The 15,968-nt window shown below is 39.3% G+C and overlaps 1 protein-coding gene across 17 annotated transcripts in view; it reads right to left on the bottom strand.

The window, feature by feature from the left end:
* obscnb (obscurin, cytoskeletal calmodulin and titin-interacting RhoGEF b) overlaps nucleotides 1-15,968 on the bottom strand; it is a 62,657-nt gene that overhangs the window by 17,404 nt on the left and 29,285 nt on the right. For 9 of the 17 annotated variants that reach the window (XM_040142833.1, XM_040142823.1, XM_040142821.1 and 6 more), the window contains 12 exons: nucleotides 15,567-15,833; nucleotides 15,063-15,329; nucleotides 14,558-14,824; nucleotides 14,053-14,319; nucleotides 7,480-7,746; nucleotides 6,699-6,968; nucleotides 5,515-5,784; nucleotides 4,697-4,975; nucleotides 3,907-4,164; nucleotides 3,373-3,639; nucleotides 2,945-3,217; nucleotides 126-392 (listed from right to left, as the gene is read on the bottom strand). In XM_040142833.1, coding sequence (XP_039998767.1) covers nucleotides 126-392; nucleotides 2,945-3,217; nucleotides 3,373-3,639; nucleotides 3,907-4,164; nucleotides 4,697-4,975; nucleotides 5,515-5,784; nucleotides 6,699-6,968; nucleotides 7,480-7,746; nucleotides 14,053-14,319; nucleotides 14,558-14,824; nucleotides 15,063-15,329; nucleotides 15,567-15,833 — 3,219 coding nt within the window. The remainder of the gene's footprint in view (nucleotides 1-125; nucleotides 393-2,944; nucleotides 3,218-3,372; nucleotides 3,640-3,906; nucleotides 4,165-4,696; nucleotides 4,976-5,514; nucleotides 5,785-6,698; nucleotides 6,969-7,479; nucleotides 7,747-14,052; nucleotides 14,320-14,557; nucleotides 14,825-15,062; nucleotides 15,330-15,566; nucleotides 15,834-15,968) is intronic. The other 8 variants (XM_040142819.1, XM_040142817.1, XM_040142820.1 and 5 more) reach the window with 8 other exon arrangements.

The raw sequence follows: 15,968 nt of genomic DNA, 5'->3' as shown, positions 1-15,968 counted from the left end.
AAATGGCATGAACTTTGTGACGATCAGCAAAAGATCGTTTTATTCAACCAAACAATTGTTAGGTTTGAGGGAGCAGAGGAGATTTCCAAAAGGTTGGTGCTCTTTCCATGTGGAGGGAAGCTCACCTTCCACATGAAGTGAAGCGACCACACAGGTCCCCTCTGCCTCACAGGAGTATGTGCCCCTGTCCTCAGCAGACACACAGCTAATGTACAAACGAGCCACATTCCAGTCCTGCTCCACTAACACCCTTCGGCCATCAGGCTGCAATGGCTGCCCGTCTTTCTTCCATTGAGCCTTGACTGGCCTTGAGTACTGGCAGATGAACTCAGCCGGTTGGTTTTCGACCACCCAAAGGTCCTCCATCTCGCTCACCACTTCAACTGTGGGATCTGAGGTTGGGATCAGGTGTCATAGAGTCAGGCCTTCGCCATGAGATAAAAGGATATATGCTGGACATGCTGAATGACATATGGGCTTTATAACCCCCTAAAGCATATTGAGGTAATGTTCATATGTCAGTGACATTATGTGTTGTGTTGTGTATGTGACATTAAGTGTTTATGGACTGTCCAATACAAATTGTAAATGCCATGGTACAGTATCTTAATGTATATTTTAATGTCCACTATAACAAATGTATTGTCCTATGTCAGCAACAAGAAGGTCAAAAAGCCCAACAGTCAAGGTTCAGGGTAATGGTCACAACCAAGGGCCAAGAACAGCTGGCAACTAATGAGAGAGGAGAGTATGATAAATGGGTAGAAATGTCAAACTCATAAGATCGCTGTGAGGGGGTTAGGGGTTTTAGTGTTTGAAGGTTAGGGACAGGACTTGGTGGAATGGGACGGTGAAGGCGGAACATGAATATTTGACAGCAGCAGGCCTACATGGATGGGTGGAGCAGCACTTTACTAACACAACATTTCTGTTTCAACTATCATGGGTTCACTAATTCTGCAAAATAAAACTTGGATCAAACCGTAATGACAACAAAAAACCAAGCCTACTGTATATTATTCACTAATTATTCACTGATTCCAGTCACCAAAAAAAAAAAAAAAAAAAATCACTCATTATTTACATTAACAAGGGATATACTGTATACAGTTAGGGCTGCACAGTAACCATATAATAATCACGATCATGCTTTTGGCTTTTTACATTTTTAAGAGTGCCTGGCTTAGAACAACAAATCAAGGAAATCCAAATTACAGAAGTTTCCAGCATCCTTCTATTAACTAGTCTCTGCTTCCCAAAGACAGTTGTTGATGCAGGCAGGAGCATTATAACATCAATGTAACAGTTGTTTGGTTACAGCTTCAACAGCAGTCATAACACTGAGTTACACTAAGCATAAACAAAACTTCAATCTAGCCGAGGTCATTTACATGACTCAAATGGAAAAACAGCAGCAAGATGTTGGGGCAACAGCATGAAATAGGACGTCAGTGGACCAGCAGCAACACCCAACTTAGTCACCAGGAATGTTAGCCTAAACGATAAAGACTGACCAAGCTGTCAGGGAAACTGCTGGTGGGAATGATAAAGACTACACAAATGAATTCAACAGTGCTCATCAGCCGAGTCATATGAGTTGTAGTGCAGAGCTTCATTGTGGACCAGTCATTTTTGTTGTCAACAAAGCTCAGAGGGAGTTCTGCCTGCTTTCAATAACAAGTTTGAATGAGACCTGAGGCGAATGTAAAGAAACCACCAACACCATACAAATGACAACAGTTGACTACTGAGTAGGGGTTTCTTGTAACCAAATGTACTATAGCCAGCAATGCAACAGTAACTTATTTTTTGTTCTCACATGGTTTTTAGAATTGCTAACACGAGCCATTTTGCAGAGGTATTACTTTATTTTTTGCATTTGAGTTTTGTCAATTACACAAAAGTGTAGGAATGGTTGTTGAGTGGGTGGTGTATATTTTAAGGGTAAACTTGTTGGTAAAAGCACAAATAATATTGACTGAAAATGGCCAGTGTAATCGCACATGAGTCAAAAGACATACTCTTCTTCTTACTATTTTGTAACTGTATTGATTTTTTAACAAGAAAACTTAATTTCATGTCACCTTATTTTGATTTTAAGATTTGTACTACTGAAGCAAGTCTTACGATGCAACAGTAAAAGCAGTGTATAAAACTTCACTGCATCCCAAAATGGTTAAATACTTGTCATAAATTATTGTGATCTCAAAAAGTGAGAAACATAATCGTGATTATCATATTATCATTTCTGCAGCCCAAAATACAGCAAACTCCAGAATTCCAAGAGAATCCAAAAGAAGAATAAGTCTAAATAACAGATTTCTGTTAAAATTAATTGCTGATGTTTTTGAAAATTGGCACATTTAGCCAAAACATTTAGGTGTTTTGGCTTAGATGCTACTCTGCTCTACTCTAACAAAACTTTGCTGTGGTGCTGCACCCATGAAACCCTCTGCTACTGCTATTATTATTATTATTATTATTATTATTATTATTATTAATGAAATGAGAAACTATGCTGCTCATGCATAATGAAGCACTGAAATGTCAAATATCAACTATTAATCTATTCATTAACTTGAAAAATTTTATGCAACCCTGCAGAAAACAATCATAATTCATGGTATATTCACTCTTCTTTTTAAAAAGGAATTACACCAAATTTTGTTTGGTTAATGCTAATCATTACGTAGAAAACAGAGAAGATTTGGCTCATTTTAGTCTACTGTGCCTACTATTTAATTCAGAATTATGATCAATGTTGCCAGTTGCTAAATTGTAAATTTTAGTGACAACAACATATCCTTGGATTTAAAATAAGCTATGAACATTGTGTTTGTAAGATTCCCAAAATGCTGACTTGACTTAAAATACTGCAGGGTCTAAAGAGAGACTGAGATGCTGCTTATCTCAGTCTCTGGTGGTTATCTTTGTAACATGATACCTTTGACTAAGAGCTTGGCTGTTGATGTTAAACTGCCAGTTTTGAATGTGACAGTGCCAGAGTCATCTGTGGCCAGGTTCTTTAAGGTGAGTATGTGGATGTGGCCCTGGCTCAGCCTTATCTCACTAAAGGGGCTGTTCTCCAGCAAGGTGCCATCCAGCCACCACTGCACCTTGCCAGGTGCCCTACCAGACAGCTGGCAGGAGAAGGTTGCCCATTCCCCAACAAAGACGTCGATGGTCTTAAGACCAGAAACAATGAAGACTTCTTTTACTGTTGAGTGAAAAATACAAATATGCATACACTGAGCCTAAAACTTACTCATTATCAGCATTATGCCAACTTAAATGACAAAACAACATGACATCATACCGGAAGACAGAAAATGTAAAGTGGGGACAAACGCAACACTATTGTGGGGAGGCTACCTTGTACTGCCAAAGAAGCTGTAGTGAGCTGGTCTCCTGCGTCACAGGTGTAGTAGCCACTGTCTTCAGGCTCCAGGTTCCGTATACAGAGCTCTTGAATACACCCTTCCTGCCTCATGTCATACTTCTTACCGGGCTGGAGGACTATGCCTCCTTTCCTCCACTCAACACGAACACCTGGCTTAGACAGCTCACAGCACATGATAATATCGTCACCCTCTATGGCGTCCTGGTTCTTGAGCTCTTTCTGGAAGAACACTGGGGCACCTAGTAAGAATTTAAAATGAGAAAGTTCTGGGTCAGATGTTAAGATTACAAGTTTGGCATCGAGTAGTTGAGATGACAAGAGAAACAGCTCTGAGAGGCTTTAGACAAAAGTTTTCCTGATGGACAGTGATGCCAGAGTGGTTGTGTGGTTGACGGAACTGGAAGTTCAAGAATGTTTCACTTATTCATTTCAATCCTATTTTGGTCCACAGTCTTGAATTTGATCAACAGGAAAGAGATTTTTTTAGATGTGGCATCATTCTTTACCTTCCACGGTCAAGGTGACATCACACTGTGCATCTCCAGTGTCACAGGTGTACGTTCCTGAGTCCTCAGGCACCACATTGTAGATACGAAGTTGATGGGATGCTCCATTCTTACTCAGGTCATACTTGAGACCTGCTTGGATGGCCACGTTGTTTCTTATCCAGGTGACAGTGCCCTTGGGGTCAGAGATGGTGCAGGCCAGAGTGACGGTTTCATCCTCTAATGCCACAGTGTTGTGAGGCTTCTCTAATATTAGCACTGTAAATATGGGAAACCCGAAACTAGATTTAATAACAGTAGCATTTATATGCAGTATTTTCCCCTTTCTTTACAGCCCTGGCATTAATCATCTTAAAACTATATACATAAATACATAAATGCATGCACGGATTACTGTATGCTCACTGTATGTCACACATTTTAGAGCCAAGCAAATAATGACCTGATATTTATTCAGAAATAGATCTAGTGTCATATAAAAAAAATGAAAAAACTAAACTACAAAACAAACATCTGATAAGTTTAGTATTTCTATCTTTAAGAAACTAACTGACAGAATTAAGTAGTTTATATGTTTTAGTTATGATATTTGTGCTAGTATTTTGATAGTATTTCTTTTTATATCAAAGCCTATAAAATAAATGCAAATAATGAAAAACATGTCTAAAAGTTAGGATGTTGAAGATGATGGCGGCTGCAGATTTCCATTTGCCAAGACAAAGCTGTTTGGTGTTCGATGGAGATGGATGTGAGGATTGAAAATCTCAAGGGACCATGTCATCCCCTTTACCTTTGGGTTTCTCCTCCACCAGAAGACAGGCCACGGTCTTCTCTTCTCCCACTACGAACGCAACATCTCCTGATTCATCTGTGGTTACCATCTTCAGGACCAAACGGTGCACTCTGCCCTGGCTGCTCATTTGATTCAGATCATTATTTTGGAGAAGGTTGTCTCCAAGCCACCATTGTCCGGTTGCCACGTCTGAGTGTGACAGCTCAACCTCAAAGACAGCATCCTGCCCAGTGGTCACAGTAATATCGCAGAGTTCACGCATGATGCGCACATGCTCTGAGGGTGAATGGCATGAGAGTCAGTGATCATACCTCAGCAAAGCTTCCAGAAGACATCACTATGAGGGTGTATCCATCATCAAGAATCAAATTGTAATACTTAATTAATACTTCATTCCTCAAGTTTGATCTCAGGAACATCGATATAGTACTTTGGCCTGTGCAATTTTAATGACAACTGATTTCAGTAGCATAAGGTTATCAACTAAATGATAATAACTAAAATGATACTGTAAAAACCTTTATATTTCCTGCATAAATAACTTAAATGTGATGACTCCCATACATTATAATGCAAAAAAAGTTCAAAAGAGTCAACATCGGATAATTTTTACATCAAGGAAAAGTCAAATTTTATCTCAAATAAGATATTGAACTTATAAAACCCTACAACTGTGAAATACAAGTGAATAAAAAGCTGAGTAGAGGACATGATCGGGTACTTGGGTAATTGGATGGATGAATGTAAAATGACCCTCGGGAAAGACGAAAACAAGACGAGAGAAAAGACATAGATGAGTGAAGATGTGCTGTTACCTTTCACAGTCAGGGTAGCAGTGCTTTTCATGTCCCCTGTATTGCTGGTATATTCTCCACTATCCTCCACATTTAGCTTGTGTATGACCAGGGTGTGAGTGGTAGTTCTCTGCTCCATGGTGTACTTCTCCCCATGCGTGAGCACAGTTGAGCCCTTCCACCAGGTCACCTTGCAATCGGGGCTTGATGTCTCGCAGGACAGGGTGGCTTCGCCTCCTTCGGTGGCCTCTTTACTTTCCAGCTCCTTCTTGAATAACATAGGTGCAGCTGCTAGAAAAAACATTCTTGATTAGGATGAATTATCTAAGATTTTTCAGAGGTAAACGTAGCCACCACCAAACACAATGTATTCAGAAGCAACATTATTTATACTCACAATTTCAGTAATTCCATACAATGGAGAAGCTTAAAACAGAACAGCACCGTTAAAAATCCCTACTTAACCTACACCTGACCGACTTGAAAATTATTAAAGAATCACTGATCGACTAAATAAAAAAAAAAAAAAAAAATAATAATACTGTGGATTTATCATTTCAAGAGTGGTATGCTAAAACATAAACAATCTATTGACAAAGAAAGTTATGGAAAGGTATATTTGGTTTTGTTAGTTTCATTATGGTGTAATAAAAAGAATGGAAGAATGAAACTATTGGAACTTGATCAACAAATAACGTAGCATGGTCAAACAATGAAGAAGTTTTGACACTGTGCATCAAGTTATTTGAATAAAGTGTATAGTTAAGAAAAAAACAGTGATGCAAGTGTACAGTGTAGAATACAAGAATTAAAAGGAAACATATCGATCAGCATTACCAATATGTTATTTAAATACAAAGTTTTAAAAGGAAAGGAGAAATATGGTTAGTTAAAATTCAATGGAAGGAGGAGGGAACATGCTTATACTGTAGAAATATGATGGGATACATTGTAAAGTACACATGTTGTACAAATAAGAAAGCAAGATGAAAGTCGAACAAGTCAATAGAAAGTGAAAGATAAGCCTTTAGGAAATCACAAGCATCCAAGTTCTTGGATGCTTTGTAGAAACTTTTTGAAAAGATAGAGGCTAAGTGTCCCACACGAAAGATGACAGAGAACGAAAGAACAGAAGAAGTCCAAATGTTAATGTAGAGGCAGCAGATTCTTATCCTAAGAAATAAAGGGCTAAATGTTTCTCTTACCTCTGACTGTTAGAGAAGCAGTGGAAGTGTGGTTTCCCACTGTGAAAGTGACTGTTCCTGAGTCAGCTGTGGTGACACCTCTGAGTGTGAGGCTGTGTACTTGGCCCTCAGCCTTGATCAGGTTCATTTCATTATTCTGTAGTGGGACATCCTGGAGTTTCCACTGGGCCAGAGTTGCCTCCGCATGAGAAACCAGACACTCAAAGCGGACATCTTCACCCTCATATACAATGCAGCTCTCCAAGAATTTAAGTATGGTAACCTCAACCTCTGTTCGGCAAACAAAGTTCAGCAGAGTAGTTACATATTTGTTATATGAAATGAACATGTGCTTGACAAAGACATAGCTGAAGTTGTGCAGACTGTGATCAAAGTGTGACTAAATTTATAAAGATTTCTGTCAAGCCGTTATTTGAGTAGTACCAAGTGAAGAGCAACAGAGTAGGGTGTGTTAATTTTTATGAAGAGAGAACAGAGACAGGCATAAATGATGAGATGAGATCAGTGATCAAGCTCAACAGAGTGTGTGAATAATTACAAGTGCTTTGAAAATAGTGAACGGCAAAACAAGAACACACGTGGGATGAGAAATAATACTTGAACATTTAAATGCAGTCATGAAGACCTCAAACAAGATCTTCGGATGAAAGTTGGATGCACTTCACACTCAAGTGTTGCTTTGTGAGAAGACAATCAACAAGACGGAGTGATGAAGGACACGCAGAAAGACGTGGCTCCAGAGAGTGCATGAAAAGAACAGTCTTAAATAGACAGACCCTACCCTGCACATTGAGGACAGCTGAAGTCCTCTGGCTGCCTGTATCACAGGAGTATTCTCCTGAGTCAGCTCCCTGAAGTTTATAGATGACAAGCTCAACTACAGTCCCTTCCTGTTTCAGGTGATACTTGCTGCTGGATTCCAGCACACTGTCACCACAGCTCCAGACCACACTGACTCCTGGTTTTGTGGTCTCACAGCGAAGACTAGCAATCTCCCCTGCCTGTCTTTCAAGGTTCTGTAGCTGGGTTTTGAAAAGAACAGGCTGGGCTGCAGGGGAGGAAATGGAGGAAGTGAGATAAAAAAAATTAGGAAAACTGAGAGAAAGCCGGCACAATGTATAACCTACCTAACACATAAAACTGCTGTGTCAAGTCAAAAACTAAATAGCAGAGTTGGAAGTGAGTCATACATGTCCAAGTTTCTTAGTCTCAAGTCTTATACCTGAAGTCGAGTCATATCCCATTACACAGTCATCCTCATCACAGTCAGTGACAGTCCAACATAACTTGGGCATAACTAAAGTACTAGAAACGAAAAGCCTCCCCTGTGTTTTTGGTTTGATGTAACATTAACTAACATTAAATAACGTAAAAGCTTATCTTTTCATACTTCTAATATGTAAGTACCTTATATTCAATTTTTAATATATACAGTAATAAAAAGGTCAAGTCCTTTCTAGTTACTTATCTCTAGTTTAAGAGAGGTCCCAAATATTGAAGTAGTCCATAGTCCAAGTCTTTTAAACAAGCACCTCAAGTATCTCCACTGCAAGGAGTTTCTAGCAGGCGTACCCTTCACAACTAGTTGTGCAGTGCTTTGATGGTCACCAATGTCACATGTGTAACTCCCAGAATCTTCTGGGCCTACATCATGGATAACTAGTGTGGCAAGTTGTCCTGTCTCTCTAATTTCATACTTGGTACAAGGACAAAGACCAAGTTCTCCTTTCCTCCATTCCAAAGGAACAACAGGTTTAGAAAGCTCACAATGCAGGGTGACACTGTCCCCTTCATCAGCCGTTAGGCTTTCCAGCTCTTTTGTAAATGTGACTGGGGCAGCTGATGGATGAAAAGAAATAACCATATTTTTATCCGCATTGCAGGTCAAGAATGGCGATGAAGAAATGCAGTGAAATAAAGAAGAATGAATCAATAAATAAAAAGAAAAAACTTAAGTAAGAAGAAAACAGTTTGAGATGATGACATGGTCTCAATCCTACCATTTACTGCAAGAGAGGCTGAGCTTATAGTGTCCTCTGAACAGCATGAGTAGTTTCCTGTATCTCCGGGTCTCAATTTGTAGATCTGTAGCTCATATCTGAGTCCTGTTTGTCTCATCTGGTACTTTTCTCCAAAACTCAGGACTCGAGTTCCCTTCTTCCATTCGACAGCGACTCCAGGTTTAGAGAGCTCACAATGCAGAGTAACACTACCTCCCTCCTCAGCCTCCTGGCTCTCTAGGTCTTGAATGACTATGACTGGAAGAACTGGGGATTGAATACATTAGATAAAGTGTTGATGTGTACCTGGTGTAACCCACAGGCTTTCAGACTGGATGCTAGATGCAGATTACCGTAAGCTATGTAAAAAATATGTTTGTTTTTAGCTTACCTGACCAAGCATACTTTCTAAGTAAAAACAAAAACAGAAAATGGAACAAGCAAAATGTATGCCTGCTTTATATGCTATGAACATCCACACATACATACTTGCAACAACGCTGATGCACAGCCAATGCACCCTGCTCCCATTCAAAACAGGGGACCAGCTAAGCATTAAACGAGTCTGTCAAACATAGCTCTAATTATTCCTCTCTGGAGACGACAACAATCCAGAATACATCAAATCTGGCATTCACAAGTCAATACAAAGTGAGCAACAATAAGCCAAACTGAATATTCAGCATACAAAAACATGGAAAAAAGATACGACTAAATGCAACTGCCAATATGGAATTGCCAACTCATGAGCGAACAAGAACAAATGAGCCAGACTGTTGACAAAACTCTCAGGACATGAAGATGTTATGTCACATCGTAACAGTTTGGATGTGTAGCATATGCTATCACAGCATGTGCTTTGACAAAACTCCAGCACACAAAAAAACCTACTGAATAGAAAACAGAACCCAATTTACTCATTACAAATGTACTCTTGGAAGTTCTTTATAAAACTACCACATACCTTACATATATCTAATAACGTAGATTTTAATTCAACTTACATAAACTGGACTCACTAACAGACAACAAATTAAAAGCAATGTGTCACATACATTTTAGAGCCACAATGTCCAAGACATCAAAATACCACAGAGATTTGATTTTAATTTGTCTGATATTGGCAGCAACAAAAGAGTCAAAATCCTCACTTCACTGAAGGTGATACATCCATGCAGTATGCAATGAATAAAGCAACACATGAAAAAACAAGACAGTGCCATGACCAAGAGCTCTCTCCAACAAGATACAATAGTAGCACAGTGACAAATGAGAACTAGAAACAACCACATGGATGACTAGATTTCAGCTCAAAAATTATACTATTCTGTATCGTGGGGTAACATTAGAAATGGGGATCATACCTACCATAGCTAGGCTTTTTAGTCTGTAATGTCACAGCTGCTGGAGCAACTTATGGCCTCTCTGCTGTGATGAAACATTTAAACCTGATTATACCTGAAACATGGTGCCCACAAAGCCAACAGCCACTAATCTCATTTTCAGAGTCTATTAATCCAGTAAGCATTTGCTGAGTACACGTTTTATGTCTTACATAATTTAATTCACCTTAATACCACACATTGCTGAAAATGAAATGGATCATACTGTATCATCACTAACTGCAATAACTGACCTATGAATGGAGCTTTTAAATAAGGTAAACATTCATGAACCAAAGAGCACACCAATAAACGGAGTCAAGCGCAACCACAGCATCACAAGCCATGATATACTGTATGATTCAAAGAGAAGCATGTCTTGTGTAACATGCTGACAGTTATCTACTGCATATGATAATCGCTGCTTCCAAATCTTTTATTTGCTGCAGTCTTCAATCATGTCACTTCCACTAAAAGCCACAAATAACAAAAACATTTAACAAAAAGAAACACAACTAACTGCAGTGTAAGTAAAAAATATTACATAGCAGCTGTGGCCAGATATTAACACAATATCCAATATAATTCAACATTATACCATATTTTCCTGTATTCATATTATGGCTCTCTGTAGACCTAACTTTAAAAACTATTTTACATTAAATTATTTTTATCAATTGCCAACCCCTCACCCCTCGCAACAAAAATAAGTTACAGCCAAAGATCTAACAAGCTTATTACACCACAGAAAGTAGAAAGCATCAGCAGACCAAGAACACCTGCATTTAGTAACACAAAGCATGAGGGATGTGGCAGGAAACATTGAAGAAGCAGTGAGCCAAGAAAGAGTTCAAATCCATCCATACCTTCTACTGGCCCTTTGGTCCCCTGCTTCTGGGTATCTTGCTTGACAGATATTCCGCTAGCAGTCGTCTCAACTGGGATAAAACACGACATCAACCTCACATTCTTACAGTGATGAGTAACTTGAGGTCAACTGCCAACCAGAGCCAGTAAAACACTGACAGTCGCAAATGACCCAGTAAACCAAGTTTACTGTCGCCTGTTTACAACTTGGCAAACTGACAGTTGTCCTTATTTCACATTAAATTTGTTGATGTCCCCCCAATAAGTGTCCAAACGAAAATAAGCAATGTCTCTGAGAACAGAAAGCAATCAAAATCAATAAAGCTGCAAGCAAAAACAATTAAAGCCTCTCTCTTCCCTTCTCTCACAGATTTTTATCAGCAGTCCAACATGGAGCAACAATCCAAACCAGTACTGCCATAGTGCCATAAAAATATACTGTGGCATCAATATGTCCCACATTCAACACAGACATGCAGTAAACAAGGCATTAAAACAACTGGACAAAATACAATATTTACCACAAAATGGAACCAAGAGAATAGCAACAATGAGTGCTAATAAGAAAACAAAAGCAAGCTTCTTTATACATTTCCAACTTTCAGCAGTCAACACAATAAGCTTCACAGACAGTAAATCCAAACTGAACTGCCTACTGCCTCTGTATATTTCCAGTTATATGGTTTTAAGTGTGTTTTTCTACAAGCCTGAAATTACATCCAAAATAAAACAAATGGAAACCGCGTTTCCAGTGTTGACAGATGTCACAGTAGCCGACAAAAGCCATGCAAACATGTGTCTCATTACCTCCGCCTCCCTCTTTCAGCTCTGGTGAATCTTTCTGAATTTCTTGTTTGAGGAGCTGCTGTTTAGGAGTCTGTCCAGTTGTTGGAAGAGTCACAGCTATGAAATTGAACTCAACATTACTACATGTAATACTCAAGTCTTACAATCAATGAGTCTTAAAGGTTAACAAAAAACAGCTGATGGGATCAAAGACATGTCTCCATACCAATATGTCATCCTCCATGCAACAGTAACCCAGTAACCCAGAGACCACAGAAATCCACAGATGTCTAGACTGAAATAATCATTTTTTTCTGCAATAGTAGCACAAGCACCAAAAATGACACAGACCATGACATTTAACAGGTGAATAAAAAAGCCACATTTACCAGCAGGCAGATGAAATAGCGTCTTTTAGGTAAAAAAATAAAAAGGTAGGGTAAAACCATATTTAGCCTCAAAGCAATCCCACACAATGTAAGCTATTTCATTAACCAACACGTTTCTGTCTAATAACATTAGTCAGCATCCAAGGCTCAGCCAGTTTCTCACTTTTGTCTTCCATTTAACAAAGCGATGCATTGAACACAATGATTAATTACAAATGCACAAGGGCTAAATAAACAAGCAAAGCTGATAATCATCAGAAAATTACCTCCTACTGTTTCATTTATCTCCTGCCTCTTGTGCTTGTCTTTAGCAGCTATGGACGAAGCCTCAAGGGTCTTGGCTGAAAATATGACATGGGCATAGAAGTGCTGCATAGAGTGTATTGGCAGCAACCAGTGATGTTGGCAGATCAACAGTATTTAATATGGGCCCCGGAGCACAGCCTGTATAACTGCCACAAATTCAAAGACCTTCAATCTTTTCCAGCCAAATATAATGTAAAGAACAATGCACCATGCCACACACAAGTAAATTATGCACATATAAAATTGAGCCATGAACATTCTCAAACTAACATGCTACCAGCACAATTGGCACAAATACAAAGGTTATTTCTTCTTTCTTTTTTTTTTCACATTTGCTGGTTTTGCTACATATACTGCAAATAAAAAAACTGTGGAAAAAGACTGACATGGAAATTCAAAGTCAATCCCATTACAGAAAAAGCAAACTACAACCCACAACATAAACTAGAAAGAAATAATGCTACAAGAACACTTTTATCTCACAGTGTATAAGCGACAAGGTACAGGCCAAATTTAAGGGCAGGCTGCAGATTGCAACACAAAGGCCAATATCAAGATGGACTGAGTACATAGAGCTGAAAGTCAAGCCAGCATATTGCCCTCTTCCTTCCATACCTTCAATTGTTCCCTTGGTCTCCTGCCTCTTAGATTGCAGTATAGCAGCTGAAAGAGGAGCTGACAACTTCACAGCTAAGAGAAAACAATTATAAATTCAGAACGCTGTAACGTGATTATCTATAGTTCTTTACCATAAAGACTAAAAACTAAATATCACCTTACTAAATGGCTCAGAACTTGTAGATTACAACAATTTCAAGAATCAGCAAGGGCCATAACTTGCCATAACATCTGTGGATAAACTAAGATCAATTGGCTTGTCTGATTAAATAGACTAAAAGTGTTTATGGATCAACATACATACATTGTCATTGGTCAACACTACTACCGATCGAAACAAAAACTTAACATAAGACACACAAAAGAACAGCAATGTCAACTAAAATGACAAACTGTGTATTGTGAAAAGATGACTCTGCTTTTGGTATTATAGCCAGTTTTTGCTGCAACCTTCTTGGGTTTTTTTTCTCAAATGCAAAGTATTAAAAAAATAGAAGTGAGAAAAGAAAAACTGAAAGAAGTGATGAAAATCTTCCAGAGAAAAGATCAAAATTCAGCTCAGAGAACACTGCAGAAAAGCAGCCTGGGCAAAGATATCCAACCTACTGATTCACCACATACAATGTGAAGTAAACATGTGATGAATCTGTCATTCGACATCCCCAGAGAAAGCTGATATTTTATGAAGCAGCAAACAGACACAAGACAACAACAACAACAACAACAACAACAACAACAACAACAACAACAAAGTGACAGACATTTCATAGCAAAGGCAAGCTCTTCAATACAAGTCCTCTAGGATCAAATGATCAAAGTGAAATTTTTCCTTTCGATTCAACATCAATGTTTAAAATAATCGGTGATTAAATCTGAACAATAAATTTGTTGCAGTGACAAAAATAAAAAATATGTTACAACACAAAATGGAAGAAACTGGTTAGTTTTTTAATATTATGGACACATCTTTATGTACAGTAGATGTTCAAATTACTAATCCCCCTACCGTTGATCTTGAGGCTTGCTATGGTCTTCTGGTCTCCACACACACAGCTGTAGTCTCCACTGTCTTCTGGCACCACTTTGTTGATCAGGAGTTCATTCACAGAGGCTTTCTGCTTCATCTGGTACTTTTCTCCGGACTTCAGGACCTGTGTTCCCTTCTTCCACTCCACTGGGACTCCAGGTTTGGAGAGCTCACAGTGCAGAGTGATACTGGCTCCCTCCTCAGCCTCCTGGCTCTCCAACTTCTGTTTGAAGGTCACTGGTTGGGCTGAGGATTATTAGTTGATTAGCATCAGTGGCATGCCATGACATACAACACAAAAAAATACATATGTGTATAAGTGGTCAAACACAGAACACAATAAACAATCATGACCAATTTGAAATCCATGACAGGATGTGGATCCCAAAACAAACATGTCTCTATATGTTCTTACTATACATGGCTCTGTACAGTTTTCTAAAAATGTTCCATGGACCAGCTCTTAAAAAAATCTTCTTCCTACCATTGATCTTGAGGCTGGCTGTGGTCTTCTGGTCTCCACACACACAGCTGTAGTCTCCACTGTCTTCTGGCACAACTTTGTTGATCAGGAGTTCATTCACAGAGGCTTTCTGCTTCATCTGGTACTTTTCTCCAGACTTCAGGACCTGTGTTCCCTTCTTCCACTCCACTGGGACTCCAGGTTTGGAGAGCTCACAGTGCAGAGTGATACTGGCTCCCTCCTCAGCCTCCTGGCTCTCCATCTTCTGTTTAAAGGTCACTGGTTGGGCTGAGCATTTGTTATTTGATTAGCATCAGTGGCATGCCATGACATACAACACAAAAAAATACATATGTGTATAGGTGGTCAAACACAGAACACGATAAACAATCATGACCAATTTGAAATCCATGACAGGATGTGGATCCCAAAACAAACATGTCTCTATATGTTCTTACTATACATGGCTCTGTACAGTTTTCTAAAAATTTTCCATGGACCAGCTCTTAAAAAATCTTCTTCCTACCGTTGATTTTGACGCTGGCTATGGTCCTCTGGTCTCCACACACACAGCTGTAGTCTCCACTGTCTTCTGGCACCACTTTGTTGATCAGGAGTTCATTCACAGAAGCTTTCTGCTTCATCTGGTACTTTTCTCCGGACTTCAGGACCTGTGTTCCCTTCTTCCACTCCACTGGGACTCCAGGTTTAGAGAGCTCACAGCGCAGAGTGATGCTGGCTCCCTCCTCAGCCTCCTGGCTCTCCAGCTTCTGTTTAAAGGTCACTGGTTGGGCTGAGCATTTGTTATTTGATTAGCATCAGTGGCATGCCATGACATACAACACAAAAAATACATATGTGTATAAGTGGTCAAACACAGAACACAATAAACAATCATGACCAATTTGAAATCCATGACAGGATGTGGATCCCAAAACAAACATGTCTCTATATGTTCTTACTATACATGGCTCTGTACAGTTTTCTAAAAATTTTCCATGGACCAGCTCTTAAAAAATCTTCTTCCTACCGTTGATTTTGAGGCTGGCTATGGTCCTCTGGTCTCCACACACACAGCTGTAGTCTCCACTGTCTTCTGGCACCACTTTGTTGATCAGGAGTTCATTCACAGAGGCTTTCTGCTTCATCTGGTACTTTTCTCCGGACTTCAGGACCTGTGTTCCCTTCTTCCACTCCACTGGGACTCCAGGTTTAGAGAGCTCACAGCGCAGAGTGATGCTGGCTCCCTCCTCAGCCTCCTGGCTCTCCAACTTCTGTTTGAAGGTCACTGGTTGGGCTGAGGATTTATTAGTTGGTTAGTAGTCAATGTCATGTCATGACATAAAATATTTTTTAAAATGTGTAACAAAAAAACAAACAGAACACAAAGACAAACACCGACAACGTGCAATCCACAATGTCATGTAGATTT

This window comes from Xiphias gladius, chromosome 14 (genome assembly GCF_016859285.1).
Source record: "Xiphias gladius isolate SHS-SW01 ecotype Sanya breed wild chromosome 14, ASM1685928v1, whole genome shotgun sequence".
NCBI classification, from domain to species: Eukaryota; Metazoa; Chordata; class Actinopteri; order Istiophoriformes; family Xiphiidae; genus Xiphias; species Xiphias gladius.
This window is presented reverse-complemented; position numbering and strand designations above follow the sequence as displayed.